General features: G+C 46.8%; 1 protein-coding gene across 9 annotated transcripts in view; it reads right to left on the bottom strand.

Moving 5' to 3' along the window:
• Positions 1,529–18,418, bottom strand: part of SFSWAP (splicing factor SWAP homolog) — an 80,743-nt gene continuing 63,853 nt past the window's right edge. For 6 of the 9 annotated variants that reach the window (XM_018061426.1, XM_018061422.1, XM_018061427.1 and 3 more), the window contains 5 exons: positions 16,341–16,562; positions 14,961–15,086; positions 3,407–3,562; positions 2,183–2,255; positions 1,529–1,851 (listed from right to left, as the gene is read on the bottom strand). In XM_018061426.1, the coding sequence (XP_017916915.1) occupies positions 1,786–1,851; positions 2,183–2,255; positions 3,407–3,562; positions 14,961–15,086; positions 16,341–16,562 (643 nt within the window). In that variant the 3' untranslated portion in view covers positions 1,529–1,785. The remainder of the gene's footprint in view (positions 1,852–2,182; positions 2,256–3,406; positions 3,563–14,960; positions 15,087–16,340; positions 16,563–18,418) is intronic. The other 3 variants (XM_018061423.1, XM_018061424.1, XM_018061425.1) reach the window with 3 other exon arrangements.

Here is an 18,418-nt window from a genome sequence, read left to right as displayed (position 1 = left end):
GAGAGGTGACACATTGGGAGAAAATTACTTACAAAGTAAATAATACAGAACGGGCTGCTTACTGTGCAATAAGCAACTCAATAGTAATAAAGAGCTGAAGCACAGGGCTGGTTTGCAGAGGAGAAACACAAAGGGATTTATAAATACAAGAGAAGTTACTCAATCTTGCTCATAATTAAAGAAACAAAATGAAAATGTGAGAACTTTTCATCTCTCTGATTCAGCCAAGGTGATGTGTGAGTCACAGTGCTTTGATGAGGATGCTGAAAAGACACTCATGTTTGACTGCCAAAGAGCCCTTTCTGGAGGACAATTATTCGCATCAAAATCAAAAGGATACGTACCCTGGGACTTCCACTGCAGGCTCCGTGGTACCTGTGTGCTTAGGTGATGTCTGTTCCAGGATGTCTGTCATGCGGGTACAGCACGAAAAAAAGAGGATGCCCCTGACATGCAAGCTCTGGGTCTGTGCGCCAGGCTTGTGTCTGTTGGATGGTGGTGGCCAGGGTGGGGCCTTAACTGCTGACAGGGCACCGTCTCAAGGCAAGCCCTCAGGATACAGTACAGAACTCCACAAAGCATAGCAGCCACCGCCGTGTGAGGGGACAGGTGTGTGACACTGGCGTGCATACGCACCCACCGGGCAGCAGGACCACAGCCGCAGCGGGAAGTGGCTCCGTGCCCTCAGCTCTGTGCACGCCCTGGCCCCGTCCTCCTCCAGCCCAGCCTCGGACAGTTGGTTCCCAGGGGTGTGTCGTTTTCTTCCTGACTGTCCTCAGCAAGAGCCCTGGGAAGGCGTCTGCTTTCTGAAAAGGAACGTCTCAAGGATCCATTTTCTGGTTCTGGAAAACTGGCAGAACCAGGATGAATTCCGACTTTGGCACGGGGGGTGTGTGAGTGAGCAGTGCAGAACCTTCTTACTGGGAGGATGAACTTCAAACCATGGACAAGAGACAGCAGGCCCTCACTGCTGGTGCTTTAAATAAGGCACAGGCGTCTGCGCACTGCTGGGGGCCTCGGGTACTCTGCAAAGGCCCCGAGTCACAAGCAAGCTGCCCTCTCATGGCTGTGGCCGAAGCCTACAGTAGGGTGAAAACGGGTGGAAATACGAGGTATGGGGGCCAAGCGAGCAGGGTTCAGGGAAAGGACAGCTGTGTTCAGCACCAACCATCTGAGTGAACGGGGAGGGCACAGGTGCTAAAGGTAGGAACCCACCCGTGCAGCGATGCCCTGCCCGGTGGAGGGGGCTCCAGGCCGCTTGCCTCTCCTGCTCTGCGGGGAGCGGAGACGGCAGTGGCCCTGCACCCTGGTGCAGGGAGTGCTGAGCTCTGACCACAGTTGGGGGCACAGGAGCCAGGGGTGGGGGTAGTGGTGGCTGTATGCCTGGGTCGGGGTGGTGTTGTCAGACTGGCAAAACCAACAGCCATCCCCAAGTCCCCTGATGCCCACGTAACAAGTGTTAGAGGCCAATGATAGACGACAAACAGTAAAAAACTCACAAGCCAGACAAGGAAGAAACTGCCCACAGTTACTAGCTAAAAAAGGTGTTTTCCTCCCATTTTATTTGATAATACATTTTCACAGAAACATGATATTATTTACAAATATACAGGTAAGAGACTGCTGGTCAAAAATCTTAAACTGAAAATGTCATCAAAAAGTAATTTACAAAACCCGCCAACTGTCCAGGAGCCCCGGGGGGGATGGTCTGTGCAGGTCGGGGCTCTGCTCTGCCGGCTTCGGGAGCCCGGGAGCCCGGGAGCCCGGTCGCCCAAGGCCCGTGTCTCAGGAGGCGCTGGTCTGCATGTTTTTGGAAGCTGCTAGCATCGCTCTTACTTTGGCCATGAGGTCCTGTGTGAGGAGAGACGAGGTGAGGTGAGGACAGAGGAGACTGGGGGCAACGTGCTGGGGGCCGTGGGTGTGCTCAGGGCAGGGTTCCGTCCCAGCCCTGCTGCTGGGACGCGAGGTGGGGCTCACGGGCTCACGGCCCAGGAGTCGACCACACAGGTCACCGGGGAAGGAGGACACAGCTGCCCGGAGAGGGAAGCTCAGGGCTCAGCCACCCCGGGACCTCCAGGCAAGCAGCCCAGGACCCCCGTCAGCACCCATGAGAGGAGAAGGAAGTGAAGGCTAGCCCTGTCACAAAAAGATGAGAGGGAAGACAGACCCGCTTCCACCTTACCTGAGTGATTTTGCTCTGCACGGAAGAAACGATGGCTGAGGAGATCTGACCGTCCTTTTCCTGAGAAACTCCCCTAATGCAAAGAGAAAGAGAAATCGGGGGCTTAAAAATACTTCAAGCCATTTTATTCCTAGTATCTTTAAAAAATAAAGCAGCCTTATAAATGCACATATTTTGTCTATTTTGTGTAACAGAAATTTGAAATATTTCATAAAATGTAATCTAACTCAAAAGATATTTTCATATAAACATCATCTAAGGCACATTTACAAAACGATGAAGAAAAGGAGGGCAGCACAGAGAGCTGGCATGCATTCAGAACCTGACCATGACCTGAGTGGGCGCCTCCGGCCCACGTTTTGGACTTTTGGGGGCATGGGTGTGACACACAAGTGATGATGGAGCCTGTACTCAGGTTCACCTTTGAAGAAGCCACAGCCTAGCTTTTGATTCACCCCAAGTGAGCTATGGTCTCTATGGTCTCCACCACTCACCTGCCAGGTTTGGGGGAGATGGGCCAAAACTCACTCATGAAAACAGTGGGTGTACGAGCAGGAAGGGACATGATCCCAGCACCCCTCTGGGTGGATGGGTGGGGGCGGCTTTATGAAATGGTACTGTCTGGCAGATACCTCCCAACAACCAGGGCAGCCAGTCCTTGGGGAGCCACCTCGTGGGCATGGGGAGACTGTGATGGTCAGCGTGGACTCCCACGGCCCTGCAGCCCGTGTGCTTGGGAAGTTTCACCCCTGTCTGCCCCGGCTTAGAGTAAGCAGCGGGTTGACAGGGGTTCTGGGGCTCAGTCACCGTGCACTCTTGTGCCTGCTCTCTTCCCGTGGTCACACGGGGCTCCTCAGAGGGGGCGACTCCCACCCCACACGGCCCGTGTGAAGACAGAGGTACCATCATGAGGGAACGGCTGCTGCCACACTACATCTGAGGCAGGCGCTTCCCCAGGACTTGCGCCCAGGTCTGGGAAGGGAGGCCCCCCTCCTGCTCCCAGGTTCCCTCTGCCTCACAGCAGGGGGTGGGGGCAGCCCAGGGCGTGGGTGCAGGAGGCAGCCTAGGTTCTCTGACCTCTGTGTCCACCTTCAGCTCACTCTGAGCCTGAGTGACACACAGAGGAGGGTGCAGGAGCAGGGGTCTGGGCGTTTGCCAGCACGCCTGCCCCCTCTCAGCTCCCCTGCGTGGCCCAGAGGTGGGGGTGGGTCAGGGAGGAGCTACCTGGAGCGCTCCTGGCTGGAGCCCCGGCTCTCCACAGGAGAGATGCTGGCCGAGTGGCGGCGCGTGGGCTGCTTGCTCGGGGAGGCTGGCTGAGATCCGGCCTTGGACTTGGTCCGTGACCGTGAGCGTCTCTTCTTCTTCTTCTCGTGGGGGCTTCTGGAAGGAAAGCAGTGTTAGACAAAGGCACCGAGCTGGCTATGAAGGAGTGCTGGGTGTGTTCCAGGAGAATTCGGCAACTTCCCCCTTCTATACACATGAACTCTTTTTAAGAACTATGTATGTTTAACTTGAAACGGGGATGGGTCTAACAATATAAAAGCCATGCAAGAAGTGAAATGTAGACCACTTTTGAGACAGAAGTTCTGAAGTCAGATGCCTGTGGGTTTACAACATGCTCAGCACTTTATCTGCATTTAAACACCCAAGATAAGCAACTGAGTGCTGTTTATGCTTCCTGTTCATTTATGCTGACTTAACGGGAATTTCCAGCCAGAAACGGAAAATTATTAAAACCAAGCACTGCGAACACAAAAGCTCAGTGTGTCCTTCTGGCCTGAGGCGGACATTCCCCGGGGCTGCCTGCCCTCCCTCTGGTCCCCACAGCCATGTCTCGCTGACTGTAGCCCATGTGCTCCGAGTCACCAAGGCCTGCAATTCCACGCCAGAAATGTGCCCCCAGCTCCGTCTCCCCTTTCCAGACCCTTCCCCTGCCCAGAGAAGATGATCCCTGAGGTCTCATGCTACGTCCTGCCCTGTGACCCTCCTTCCCATGCCCCTAAAACACCTTAAGAAAGAGGGAACATGTGTAGATGGTGAAGGCTTGGAAGTGCAGATGGGCACTGAGCCCCTCCTCCGGGCTTCTGCTGAAAGACTACCTGTTGCCAGTCCTTGAGAAGCCCACCCCAGCACACAGCACAGGGGCCTCTGCAGCCTGCCCTCTTGCTGTGACCGAGCATTTCTGGGAGATTCTTTGAAGGCATAGGTCACTGTGAATTTCATGAGCCTGACGTCCAAACTGTGCAGGGTGCCAGCTGGTGGGTGGATGACAGGCTCCCAGTGCTATCGTGACCCCTGCAAGTATTTATTGCTCTAAATACGGACAACCCAGGTCACTGCCTGCACAGCTCAGACTCCTCTCGGCTCCTCAGGACTCAGGCAGCTTGCAGGCCCTCCCTAATCTGCAGATACCCCAGGGTCTGTCCTCACGTCCTCTCACCATTTCACCTGCCACCTGACCGGCCACTCACCAGGGCATTTCCCTGGTGCCTCTATCCACCTTGGTAGCAGAGTGTGGGGTCCAGATAGGGCCACTCCGGGCACCTGAAGGGGCTCATGCTCGAGTCCCATGGTTCAGCTCCTGTGGACCCCTGGCGTAACAGACTGCTGAGCCAGAGAAGTAAGCTGATCCTCCTGTCTGGTAGGGCATAGCTTTCTGGCCCTGCCTCAACCACAGCACCAGAGCCTGGCCGCAGGTGGTGACAGCCTGACGACTCCAGCTGCGGGAAGTGTCCCCCAGTGAGCTGGGCTGTGGGCAGGTGGCCTCTGAGCAGGCCTGGATGAAGAGAAGTGGTCGAGAAAGAGGCTGTTCCTGGGGCTGGACACACAGAGGTGGAGTGCATAACACCACAGGCCTACTTCCTATACTGCAGAGGTTTTTGGAATTTTTGTCTATAAACACATGCCTAGGATTTCAAAGGAAGCAGGGTTAAAAAAAAAAATGACTTAACCCCAAATCTAGCTAAGCTCCTGTGGCTGCCGATATGAAATACAGGTAGGTTAGCAATCCTGACCTGTAAATCACTACAACTTGATCTCATAACAAAACTTTCTAAGTGTTTGCTTAAGGAATTAAGTAATCTAATTATTAATGGACCCACTGCTCTGATTTCTAGTACAGATTAGGTTGGTGCAAAAGTAATTGTGGTTTTGCACTGCTGAACTTTGCTGTTTGACACTGGAATACATTCTTAAAAAAATGAGGTTTTGTTATATACATTTTAACACACATTTCTTGCTTTATGGTTTTTTTTGCTAATGACTTATTACTTGCTGTTTATATTTATTTTAGGAATGATGTGAGATAAAGAGCAAATTCGAGCGATTTTCTTATTAGAGTTCAAAATGGGTCATAAAGCATCAGAGACAACTCACAACATCAACAATGCATTTAGCCCAGAAACTGCTAACCAAAGCACAGTGCAGTCGTAGTTCAAGAAGTTTTGCAAAGGAGATGAGAGCCTTGAAGCTGAGGAGTGCAGTGGGCGGCCGTTGGACGCTGACAACGACCAACTGAGAGGATCACTGAAGCTGATCCTCTTACAACTACCCGAGAAGCTGCCAAAGAATTCAGTGTCGACCATTCTACGGTCTTCTGGCATTTGAAGCAGATTGGAAAGGTGGAAAAGCTTGTTAAATGGGTGTCTCATGAGCTGAGTGCAAGTCAAAAAAACTGTCCTTATGAAGTGTCATCTTCCCTTATTGTACACAACAACAACGAACCGTTTCTCGATCGGATTGTGACATGCCACAAAAAGTGGATTTTATACAAGTGGCGACAACCAGCTCAGTGGCTGGACCAAGAAGCAGCTCCAAAGCACTTCTCAAAGCCAAACTTGCACCAAAAAAAGGTCATAGTCACTGTTTGGTGGTCTGCTGCTAGTCTGATCCACTACAGCTTTTCAAATCCTGGTGAAAACCGTTACATCTGAGAAGTATGCTCAGCAAATGGATGAGGTGCACTGAAAACTGCAACTCCTGCAGCTGGCATTGGTCAACAGAACGGGCCCAGTTCATCTGCACTACACCCGACCGCACACTGCGTAACCAGCGCTTCAAAAGTTGAACTGGGCTATGAGATTTTGCCTCATCCGCCATATTCACCTGACCTCTTGCCAAGTGATTATCACTTCTTCAAGCATCTCAACAACTTTTTGCAGGGAAAATGCTTCTGCAACCAGCAGGATGCAGAAAATGCTTTCCAAGAGTTGGTCCAATCCTGAAGCACAGATTTTTGTGCTATAGGAAGAGACAAACTTATTTCTCATTGGCAAAAAAATGTGTTGATTGTAATGGTTCCTATTTTGATTATATACTGTATGAATCTACCTTCATACAGTTTAGGCTTTCTCCTGTTAACTGATACCTGAGTTGTTTCCAATCTTGGCAATTACGAATCAAGTGGGCATTTGCGGGCAAATGTTTATGGGGAGTGGACACCTGGGACTAGCGGGGTTGGGCCGTGCAGCAGTGTACGTGGGACTCTGTGAGAAACTGCCTAACTGCTTCCCAAGTGCTGTACCACCCCGCCCCCGCCCTGCAGCTACATCTCAGGATTATGGCTGCTCACACGCTTGTCGACACTCATTACGTAATACTGGGCTTGCTTATTTCCGGCTATTCCTGTCAGTGTAAAGAGCACCTCGTTGTGGTTTTAATCTGCATTTCCCTAACAGATGACTAATGAAGCTAAGCATCTTTTCATACCCTATCTTCACTGGCTATTTAAATATATTCTTTTTTTCATGCACAGTATTTATTAGTTGTTTATTTATCAAGAGAAACTATTCCGTAGCCCAGATATTCATAGTTCATACTTTAGGAACACAGGTTAAGTGACAAACTACCACGGAACTCAACCCAAAGAAATCCTGTACATTCCAAAATCACTCTGCACTCTGAAAGACACCAGCCTTCCTCATCTCCTCCAGATCTTTTACGGAATCACAATTTGTGTAGGAAACTGCGTATGCCTTCTTTCCTGATTCACCCACAGCAAACTTAAGAGAGAAAAACTCAACTCCCAGGCATACAGTAAATGCTCCAGCAATATGAAGTCGCAGATGCTTGACCAGAAGGCTGTGCATCCAAGCGCTCATCAGAGAACTGGAAGCCGTGGTAATTTTTCTCCTTGACAGCTCAACAACAACGTCCTTCCAGGCTGATGCAGATGAGGACCTTAAATACATTCTGTCATGAAACGTCTTTTCAAGCAGTCTGCCCCCTTTCTATGGGGTTGTCTTTTTGGCATTGACACAGGCCTTTGTCAAAGATACACACTGTAAATATTTCTCCCCGTCTGGGGCCTGTCAATGCGGTTTCTTAACTGTGCCTTTTGAATGAAATTTTTAATTTCAATGAAGTCAAATTTATAATCTTTTCCTCTTATGGAGGAATTTTCTATATCCTCAAGATTCTGTGTCACTTCATTAAACGTATTCTCCTTATTTTCTTAAAAAAAAAAAAAAACAACACACACAACAGAATGGTTTCAGTTCTCACATTTAGGTCTGTGATACATCTTAAATTAAACTTGGTATATGGGGTACAGGTCACTGTTCTTCCATTTTGATATCCAGTTACTCAAGCAAATTTTGTTGAAAAGGTTTTCCTCACTGCACTGTTTGGCTCTTTACCTCTTAAAGGTGTATAGTACATACTGCCTGCTTGATGAAGCTTTCTAGGAAGTCTTGGATTAGTAGTAAAAGTCTTCCAATTTAGCTTTCAAGTGTCTTTTCTTTTTAAATTTTCGTTTTGTTTTTGGCTGCGCCGGGTCTTCGTTGCTGCATGCGGGCTTTTCTCTATTTGTGGCGAGCAGGGGCTACTCTCTAGCTGTGGAGCGAGCTTGTGGCTTCTCTTGTTGCAGAGCATGGGCTCTAGAGCGTGAGCTTCGGCAGGTGTGGCTCGTGGGGTTAGTGGCCCTGTGGCATGTGGGATCTTCCTGGACCAGGGATTGAACCCGTGACTCTGGCAATGGCAGTAGGACTCTCAGCCACTGGACTACCAGGGAAGTCCTCAAGGTTGTTCTGACTGCTAGTCAGTTTGCCAGTACCTACAAGAAGCCCATGAGAGTTCTGACGGGGACTGTATTGGATCTATAGATCAATTTGTGGAGAAGAGCATCTGACTAATACTGAGCCTTCCAATCCATGAATACGGACTTTATCTCCATTTCTTTAAGTTTCCTAAACATTTTATCTGAAATGTTTTATGGTTTTCATTGTAGAGAGATCTTACATGTTTCCTTACATTAATCGATACGTAGTTTGCTTTTCTGATATTGTTATGGATGGTGAGGCTTTTAACTTCATTTTTTGTTTTATGCCAGTATTTCTGTATACTGGCATAAAAAAAAAAATGAAGTTAAAAGCCTCATGAGAAGAGTTGACTCATTGGAAAAGACTCTGATGCTGGGAGGGATTGGGGGCAGGAGGAGAAGGGGACGGCCGAGGATGAGATGGCTGGATGGCATCACGGACTCGATGGACGTGAGTCTGAGTGAACTCCGGGGGTTGGTGATGGACAGGGAGGCCTGGCGTGCTGTGATTCATGGGATCGCAAAGAGTCGGACATAACTGAGCGACTGAACTGAACTGAACTGAAGATGGAAATAAGAGGTTCCTCACAATTTTACACAATTATGTAAAAAGACACAGTTTCACGTTTTCCTTTGCAACCTTTATGCCCTCTACTTCTCTCTCTTGCCTTACCGTCCTGGCTATGACTTCTATTACATGGCAGACACCCTGGCCTTTTCTCTAATCTCAGAGGAAGGCACTAGGAAGTGTGATGTTAATTGCAGGTTTTTCAAAGATGCCCTTCAGGAATTCCCTGGTGGTCCAGTGGTTAGGACACCACCTTTTCACTGCCGAGGTCCAGGGTTCAATCCCTGGTTAGGGAACTAAATTCCTGAAAGCTGCCGGGTGCAGCAAAAAATAAAATCGGATGGAAAAGATTTCCTTCTATTTCTGTTTTTGCCAAAAATATCCCCCCCCCCCATTTTTCTTTTTAATGAATGGGTGCTCAACTGTATCAAATACTTTTTTCTGCATCCACTGAGATGTCATATGATTTTCTTCATTTATTTTGTCAACACTGAATTACAAGGACTGGTTTTTGAATGTTAAAGAACTCTGCACTTCTGAGACAAATCCCATTTGGTCCTGATGTGTTAGTGTGATCCTTTTAGTAAACTGCTACACTCAAATCAGCTAACACTTTGTTAAGAATTATTGCACTTATTTTCCTGAGAATATTGGTTCATGACTACGTCTACACCCCCTGACAAAACACACTCCCCACCACACGGATGTGCACACGCCTGCCCATCTGCTTCAGGTGGCCTCATGAAGTGTTCTCTCTTCGGTTCCCTTTGAAGTGTGTTCTGCTTTTTCTTGAGCGTTTGTTAGGCTCTGCTGATGAACGTCATCTGGGCCTGCGTTTTGTGGGAGGTTTGGACCATAAATTAGGTCCCTTTAGCAGATGTGGAGATGTTTGGACTTTTCATTTCTTCTGTTGTCCATTTGCACTTTGTTTCTTTCAAGGAAAGAAAGTCCACTTCACCTAAATTGTTAAGTTTACTGGCATGGTATTTATTTCCTTATTGTTCTTTTAATATCTCTTGGGTCTTTCATTCTTGATCAATCTAAAAACAGATTAATCAATTAAAAAATCATTTTCAAAGAACAATCATTTGGTTTTACTATTTTCCTCTGTGAGTCTCTTTTCTGTTTTGTTGATTTCTGATCTTTTATTATTTCCTTGCTTCTACTTACTTTTGGTTTCATTTGTTCTTCTTTTTTCTAGCTTAAGACAGATTAGATCAGTTTTTTGACTTTGCTCTTTTTTTCATATAAACATTTAAAGCTAGTAACTTCTTTCTGAGCACAACTGCACTCCATAGACTTGAGTGTTACATTTTCATTATTATTCATTTCAAACTATTTTCTACTTTCTCTTGTGATTTCTTCTTTGACCTATGGGTAATTTTCAAATATGTTTATTTTCAAATATTTGGGATCTTTCCAGATATCCTTTTACAGATTTTCATACTTAAAGTCGGCCTTCCTAGGTGGTGCTAGTAGTAAAGAACCCGCCTGCCAATGCAGGGACATAAGAGACTCAGGTTCAGTCCCTGGGTTGGGAAGATCCCCTGAAGGAGGGCATGGAAACCCAATCCAGTATTCTTGGCTGGAGAATCCCATGGACAGAGGAGCCTGGCGGGCTGCAGTCCATGGGGTTGCACAGAGTCGGACACGACTGAGCAACTTAGCACGCACACACACTTAGTCATGTGGTAGGAAGACACGTTCTGTGTTATCTGAACATACTGGCACTAGTTCAGCAGTACAGAGAATGGTCTAGCTTGGTGACTGACCCGCGCACGTCATGACGCACACGTCATGAGAGCGTACACGCGTCACTGCAGGGCGTAGTGTTGGTGCTGTTCACATCTGCTGCTTCTGTACTGTTATACTGCCTGCCTTTTCCCCTTTAATTCTTTCAGTTTCTGTTTCAAGTATTTTAAAGCTTTTATTCAACGCTCACATTTAAAACATTATGTGCTCATGAAGAACTGATCCCTTCATCATTATGAAAAGGCCTTCTTAATTTCTAGCACCATTGCTTCAAGTCTATGTGGTCTCCTATTAAAACAGCCATATCGCCTTTCTTCTTATTAGCCCTGCACGGTGTATCTTTTTTCAGTCTTTTAGATCTCAAAGTATTTGTGTATTTCAAGTGTCTCTTTTAAGCAGCTTAGTATTAGGTTTCGCACTTTAATGTAGTCTAAACTTCTGCCTTTTAACTAGCGCTTTCGGTCTACTTACATTTAATGCAATTATTTGTATAGATGGTGCTAACAATCCCTTTTGCCTTCCAGTTGTCTATTTGTTCTTTTTGCTTCCCCTCTGCACTTTTCCACTTCCTTTTGCATTAATAAAGCATTTTTAATGTTCTCTTTAACAGTCTCTATTAGATTTTAGCTTTTCTTAATTGGTTGCTCTAGGGAATTATGATATGCAACCTTCGACAGTCATAGTCTACAATGAATTAATAACACTTCATGTATGATGTAAGAACCATAGAACAGCAGTATATTCCCACTCACTCAATAAACATTTACTGATGTGCTCAGTGCAGTGCTGAGCTGTAGGAATTCAATGCTAACCACCCCTTCCCCAATCAATCACTAACTACTTACCGTTATAAAGCAATGGGGACTTCCTGCTGGAGTATATGGCAATATGATTTGGCTAAACATTTTCGTGAATTTTACTTTAAAAAATATTCACTCTGCCCAGATTTAGATTTCTAAACACTCACTAAAAGGAACCATGATTCCTAGGAGAAATGACTGACCCCAGCCAAGGTAGGGGAAGCACCAGCTAAACCTACAGTCTCTTGGGTCAGAAGTGACAAAGTGCTCAAGGAACAATGGGGTCGAATGTGAGACAATGTCACCATCAAATTGAATATAGTGGCAATGGATTATTATACAACCAATACAAAATAAATTCCCCAAACCCCAAATCCACAGTGATACCTCACAAAGGGTGGGGTGTCTTCAGAGAAAAAATGAGGAGAAAGCTGATAGCAACAGACATCTACACTGTGCAGCGCCGCCCACAGGTCACCTGCCAGTTCAAAGAGAAAGAGGCGCAGAGCAAGCGCAACCTCAGCCGAGTCATCAAACTCGGAGCCCCTGGTAACGGGACAAAGGGGTACTTGTGCATCTGTGTGATACCATGGGCAGTTACCTAGCATCATTTATACAGTATACAGTGCTCTTGCCCCAGATACTTAACAGCAACACAGCCAAGAGGACAAAGTAAGACCAACCCAGAGTGCAGAGTCTTCAATGACCTGGACTGGCCTGGACTTGTATAAGTCATGAAATATACACATAGAAAGGTGGGAGGGAGGGAGAGGAAGAGAGAGGAAAGCAAATGTGTGAAAAACATTAACAGTGAATTGAGCTACAAGCTTCATGCAGATGGCTGTTCACTGTACTATTTCTATGTAAATTCAAAACTTTCTAGTAAGTTAAAATTAAAAAAAAAAAAAAGTCAGCAAAAGCAGCATTCAATGATCAGCTTGCAGGAATAATCCTTCAAATCTGGGAGGAGGCACCTTCCCCTCAGTTGGGGGACCTGATGGGATTAGTCACCCTGACTTGGTGCATAATTAGCTACCTGCTGCTGTGCTGAAGCAGAGAACCCCCCTTCCCCGCCCCAGCAGCTACTCTGAGTAGAAGGACAGAGGGAACAGCCTGACTGTTGGGTTTATATAACTTGCCCGCTAAAAAAACATATTCTGGACCTAGAGACAACTCTAGGTTTGTCATAGGTTTTCTTCTAAGGAGCAAGCATCTTTTAATTTCATGGCTGCAGTCACGATCTGCAGTGATTCTGGAGCCCAAGAAAAGAAAGTCTGTCACTGTTTCCATTGTTTCCCCATCTATCTGCCATGAGGTGATGACAAACCTAGACAGCATATTAAAAAGCAGAGACATTACTTTGCTGACAAAGGTCTGTCTAGTCAAGGCTATGGTTTTTCCACTGGCCATGTATGGATGTGAGAGTTGGACTGTGAAGAGGGCTAAGTGCCGAAGAATTGATGCTTTTGAACTGTGCTGTTGGAGAAGACTCTTGAGAGTCCCTTGGACTGCAAGGAGATCCAACCAGTCCATCCTAAAGGAGATCAGTCCTGGGTGTTCATTGGAAGGACTGATGCTGAAGCTGAAGCTCCAATACTTTGGCCACCTGATGCGAAGAACTGACTCATTGGAAAAGACCCTGATGCTGGGAAAGACCGAAGACAGGAGGAGAAGCAGACAACACAGAATGGAGATGGTTGGATAGCATCACCGACTCGATGGATGTGAGTTTTAGCAAGGTCCAGGAGTTGGTGATGGACAAGGAAGCCTGGTGTGCTACAGTTCATGGGGTTGCAAAGAGTCAGACATGACCAAGTGACTGAACTGAGAGATAACTCTGTGAGTTTATAATCACTGCCATGAAATCGACCAGTAACCATGCACACGTTCAGCTCTTCAGGCTCCCCCTGAATCCACCACCGCCCACAGCCCCTCAGAGTTAGGCCACAGGATTAATCCCATCCACCAGGGCAGCTGGGCCCTGCAGTGGGATCAATCTTGACTTCTTTTGTCTGACTTAAAGTTCCGATGATAACACAAGCTCTGATGAATCCTAATATAATTACCATAGTCTCAAGTGATAGCTCTTTTAATGCAAAGGCTAATTTGAGGGTAAAGCAAGAACTCTTCTGTTAGAGATTTTCGGCTACAAGGAATTAATTTTAGACCATGCCCTTTACATATACCAAGGGTGATGATAAATTTCAAATGTCAATTACTTGCATAAAAAATAAAATTTAAAATGGACTTCACTTTTCATCATGTTATCCTGGAACAGTCACGTATGCTTAGTGAGGGATTTCTAAGGCACAAAATGAAATTTATAAACAGATGGAATGAGTCTGTACATGAAGCCTTTGCTGAAATATATTAGCTTCACAGCTCCTTTCTGATTTTTCTGTTTTAAATAAATGAGTTGACATTTTATCATTTAATGGAACAATCACATAACTAGCCAGACTGCAGGAACATTATCTGGCTAGCAATGCCTTTTAGAACTCTCCCTGTTAAAGGCAGTGCTGATGGAGGCGGGTCTCTGAGGCAGGTTTGGGTGATGGTTGGGTTCATTTGCCCAAGAATTCAGATCTGTCCTCTGGAAGGCTCCAGAAGGTTCTGGAACTCCGGATGTCCTGATACACACACACACACACACACACGCACGTGCGCGCACACACACACACACACACACACACAGCAGCATAGCCTCATGCAATCTGAGACTATGATGGGCAACAATGGCATCCTGCCTGTTTCTGGATGCCTCAGTCGCCGGGACAGCAATATTCCTGTCTACCCAGAACAGCTGGGGCCTGCTTAACCCCAGAGCCAGGGCACAAAAAGCAACCAGCCTCACTTCTGGGGCAAATGGAAATACAGAAGCCAAATGACTTTAAAGTATTCAGGTGGCATCACCCACACTGGACGGGATGGTCTCCAGATGGCAATGCTTAGCTGAGAGGGAAATGCCCACTGGTCCACCAGCCACCAGCTCTGCTCCTGGCTTGGATTCTGTGTCTTCTCAAGTCAGTGGTGGTACTGGGGCCTCTGGTGGCAGAGGTCAGCCCTAGAGCTCTCTCCCCGGGAGCGAGAGCGGGGCCCTGGCTTGCTGAGTGTCAGAGGCCCAGACCGGGGTGGTGGTGATGTGGGAACCTGGCTCCCTCACCCTCCTCAACAGACAGGTCTCTTCCAGTGGTCAAGGGGTCAGACGACGGACCCTGTCCCTTCTCTCTGGCCCACTCCTGGGAGCCAAAGCTGGGGCCTGGCCACCTGAGCAGCAGGGACCTACTTGAGACTTCTGATTTTCCTTGTCACTCATCCCTACCGTCCTTTTCCTTCTCAACAGGTAGAGGATAAGGTGCTGTGTGTGGGGGTCCAGAGGAGCAGCTAGACATGGGGAAAATGGAGGCCCCACGACCCACTGCAAAGACAGACGGTCCCTGGCTCTAGCATGGCAAGTTCCCCTCTGCCTGTGAGAGTTCCAGAGCAGTGGAAACGCTGCCAGGACTATTCAGGATCCGTCAAAGCAGCTGCTCCCCTGGTTCCCAACAGCTCTGTGCTGCGGACGCGGAAGCCCCACCTTCCCAGTTCAGGTCCCACGTCAGCGAAAGCTCGGCTGCCTACCTGGACCGGGTCCGCTTCCTGCTGACTCCAGGGCTGTTACTCATCCGGTAGGCGGTGGGGACGCTCCTGTCCTCCCGTCGTCTCTCGGGGGAGTGCGCTCGTCTCCGAGGGGACCGGGACCGGGACCTGGGCAGAGGAAGGCAGGCTTTTCAGTCCTCTGTGTGTGGCGGCAGGGGAGCACCTCCACCACTGAGGTGGCGGCCAGCCCTGGCCTGTCCTCTGAGGCCCGCCCCCAGCCTCCCTACTCTGCCGACCCAGAACGGGATCCAGGCTCAGGGGCAGAGCACTTGTCACGCCAATGCTAAGCTTCTAACTGGGGCACAACTCATGCTGAGGCTGGAGCCATGCGCTCTGGGCCGGCAGCGGCCAGCTCCCCGACTGGGCATCTCCCTGCGGGTCTTGGCGGACGTGGGCCTGTTGCTGCTCTTCCTCCCTCTTGCCTTTGCCCTAAAAATGTTCAGCTCACTGGTATTTCTATCAAAATTAGGGACGGAAAGGCACTGAGACTCTAGTGACTGGTTTTTCTACTTGTTCTGAACACTGGCAAGAGGAAGGAACTAAACAGAGTAAGGTTAGAAGGTGACTTGGAAATTTCCCCTGTATGCACTCATCTCACGGGCTCTCAGCATGAAGAGCAGGCTGCAGGCCCACTGGCAGGAGTCTAAACCTTCAGTCCAACTCAGACCCTGCCATTCCCATGAAAGTTTCGGCTAAATTATTTGTTTCTGAGATTTCTAGTGTTTGTTTTACTCTTCCCTTTCCTGAGCCTGGAAAGGGACTATTCTATTCATGCAGTGTCCCACAGACACCAGCACACAGAGCTCTAACTCCAGACCCTCACCTGTGTGGTCAGGTCCTTAAGAAGAGACCTTTAATAATGGGTTTAGGACTCTTATTTAAGTTCTTTGTCCATTCAGTGAAAATACTATTTTGGGGAAATCTGAAATAAGCAGATATCTGAGCTAAAAAAAAAAAAAAAAACAAAAAACCAACAACCCCAAAACCAAAACAATTTATTTCTGTTCTGTTTCTATGACAACACACTCAAAACCAATGTAAAGAAGAGATGTTTTGATTTTTGTCATCTAAAAAAATTCTACACTGAACCATTCCAGTTACAACCAAACCTCCCAAACAACACACATGGTTGTGGCAAAGATCAGCCTGTAATCACATTCCACCCTCTGTGTCATGGAGAAAACCCTGAGTCATTCCTGAAAAAACACCACAACCACAGAATGAACCTGCTCCGGGATCAACTCCCCTCGACTCTGGGGCTCCTCCCACACAACTGCTTCTCAGCTTATACAGTGGTTTTGGTTTTCCAGACCTTTCCTAAGATTTAAGTAACAGATTACAAAGGTGAGGTCAGTCAGACACCTTGACATTTTACCAGGTTTCCCCTCAAAAGAGCTCCAGGAGGCAAATCTGCTCGTGGTCGAAGCTGCCTGATAACTGTCCCGCTCTGCTGCTGCTGCCACTGCCGAGCTGCTCTGACAAGGCTCCGTGCTCAGCGTCCCTGGGGAGGCTGTGGGTCTGTGATATGGAGGTACACACTTCACATTCAGAATAAAATGTGCTGAGCTGGGCAGCGCTAGAACCCTGAAAAAAGGGCTCTGCTTAATCAAAACTATAGTACCTATGGAACGCTCAGACGCAGAATTCTACAATAAACTCAGTAATCAGGAAAATGGATTAGTTTTTAATGTTTGCAAATTCGTAACTTTGAAATACAATACCATTTAGCGGTGGCTATGAGTATTAGATTTCTTTAAAGTAAAGTGGCTGTTACCAGTAGATTTCAAGTTATCTGGGAAAAAAGCCCATCTCAGAATTAAGGGCCGTGAGCTATGCCAGATAATACTTCGGTTTTATTTTGATTAAAGAAGCTCTAATGTTTTTATTCTATTAAGTAGGCTCTTAATATTGCTACCACGACACAGTGCAGGAATCAGGAATTCCATTCTTTACGTAAATCATCTGTATAACGTGACCAGAGGCCTTCTTATAGAGATGCAATAGTCTGAATTCAAAATACTTCAAGCATAATGCAACTTGGATATTTTTTTCTTAAATAATCATAACGGTTTGCTGTCAAATAAAAGCATAAGGAAACCTTTTGTCTGAATGATGAGATATTTATAAATAGCTGCTTCTACCAGCGTTTAACCACGTCTGCGACCCACTTCTTCACTCCTGTTCCTTTCCTGCTCACAGGTCCTCATGGAACCGAACGGGTGTTGCTGGTGCCCTGGCAGCAGGGATCTGGCACCAACTGGCGTGAATAACCAAGAGGATCCCAGGTTCTACTGAGATGTATTTCACTTCTGAGCTGTGGACCCAGCTTCTCTCACAGACCCTCCCTCCTCTCCTGAGGGGCCAGTGTCTCCCACAGCTTTCCACCCCAGCACTGTTATCAGTGGCTGTGGCCCTGTCTGGGGATACGACTCACTTCCTGGAAACCAGCATGGGAACTGTCTCCTCGTGGGAGCATCAGGGCCCCACGCTCCTTCAAAGATCAGGACTGGGAGATGAATCACTCACTCACTGACTAGATACGCAGCTTATCAGGGGGGAGAAGTGAGGAATTAAATTTCAAACTAAAATATGACCCCGATTTTGCCCACCTGAGTTCTTTTTGAACATTAAGTGTAACTGTTAAAAAGCCACGTTAACCTCCGGCCTCTCCTTTAGTGAAAGCCCTGAGGGAACTTTACTTCAGGAAGTGACACAGGGCTCATTATCCTTCACAGAGAACACCCCCAAATGTGGGGGTGCAGAGTTCTACCTAGAAACCTCCCCTTAGACACAAACTAACCAATGAAATGACACCACAGGTGATCTTATTAAAAGCTTTACAAATAAACTGAATTTCAAGCTTTAGTCTCATTGAGTTTAGTTTTAAAATACCTAAACTGTTAAAACTGGATTTTAATTTTAGGCAGTAAATTGCATGAGTACATCTTTATCCCATTAAGATATAAAACCTAATGTGATATAAAAGCAGAAAACAAAAGAGAAGGAAGTCTTATACTTTAATCAATGTTGATTTAAAAGACACTAAATCCTGCCTTGCAGTAATCACTGTGCTTTCTGAGAAGCAACAGACTGATTTCCAAAACTAAAGATTTTTCTATGACTAATTCACCTTTGGAGAGCCAGAGTCATCAATAATTTAGACATATTTTATAAATGGGACTTCAACCACACAAGCATTAATATATTAACATAAAAATTACTTATGATAGTAAAGCTTTTAATCTTAACTTTCTACATTTTACATAGGACTTTAGTAATTTAATATACAAAAAAATATATATATTTCAACTGTAGCATCCTACCCCAAGCAGAAATATTAACAACAGTCATTTTACTTGAAGCTGGCAGTAGTCTTTTAAAAACAATCGATTAAATTGTGTCAGGCCCAAGAAACAAGTCTGATATATCCTATGTAGACA

This window comes from Capra hircus, chromosome 17 (genome assembly GCF_001704415.2).
Source record: "Capra hircus breed San Clemente chromosome 17, ASM170441v1, whole genome shotgun sequence".
Lineage (NCBI taxonomy): Eukaryota > Metazoa > Chordata > Mammalia > Artiodactyla > Bovidae > Capra > Capra hircus.
The sequence above is the reverse complement of the archived record's forward strand: the minus strand, read 5'-3'. Positions and strand labels throughout refer to the sequence as shown.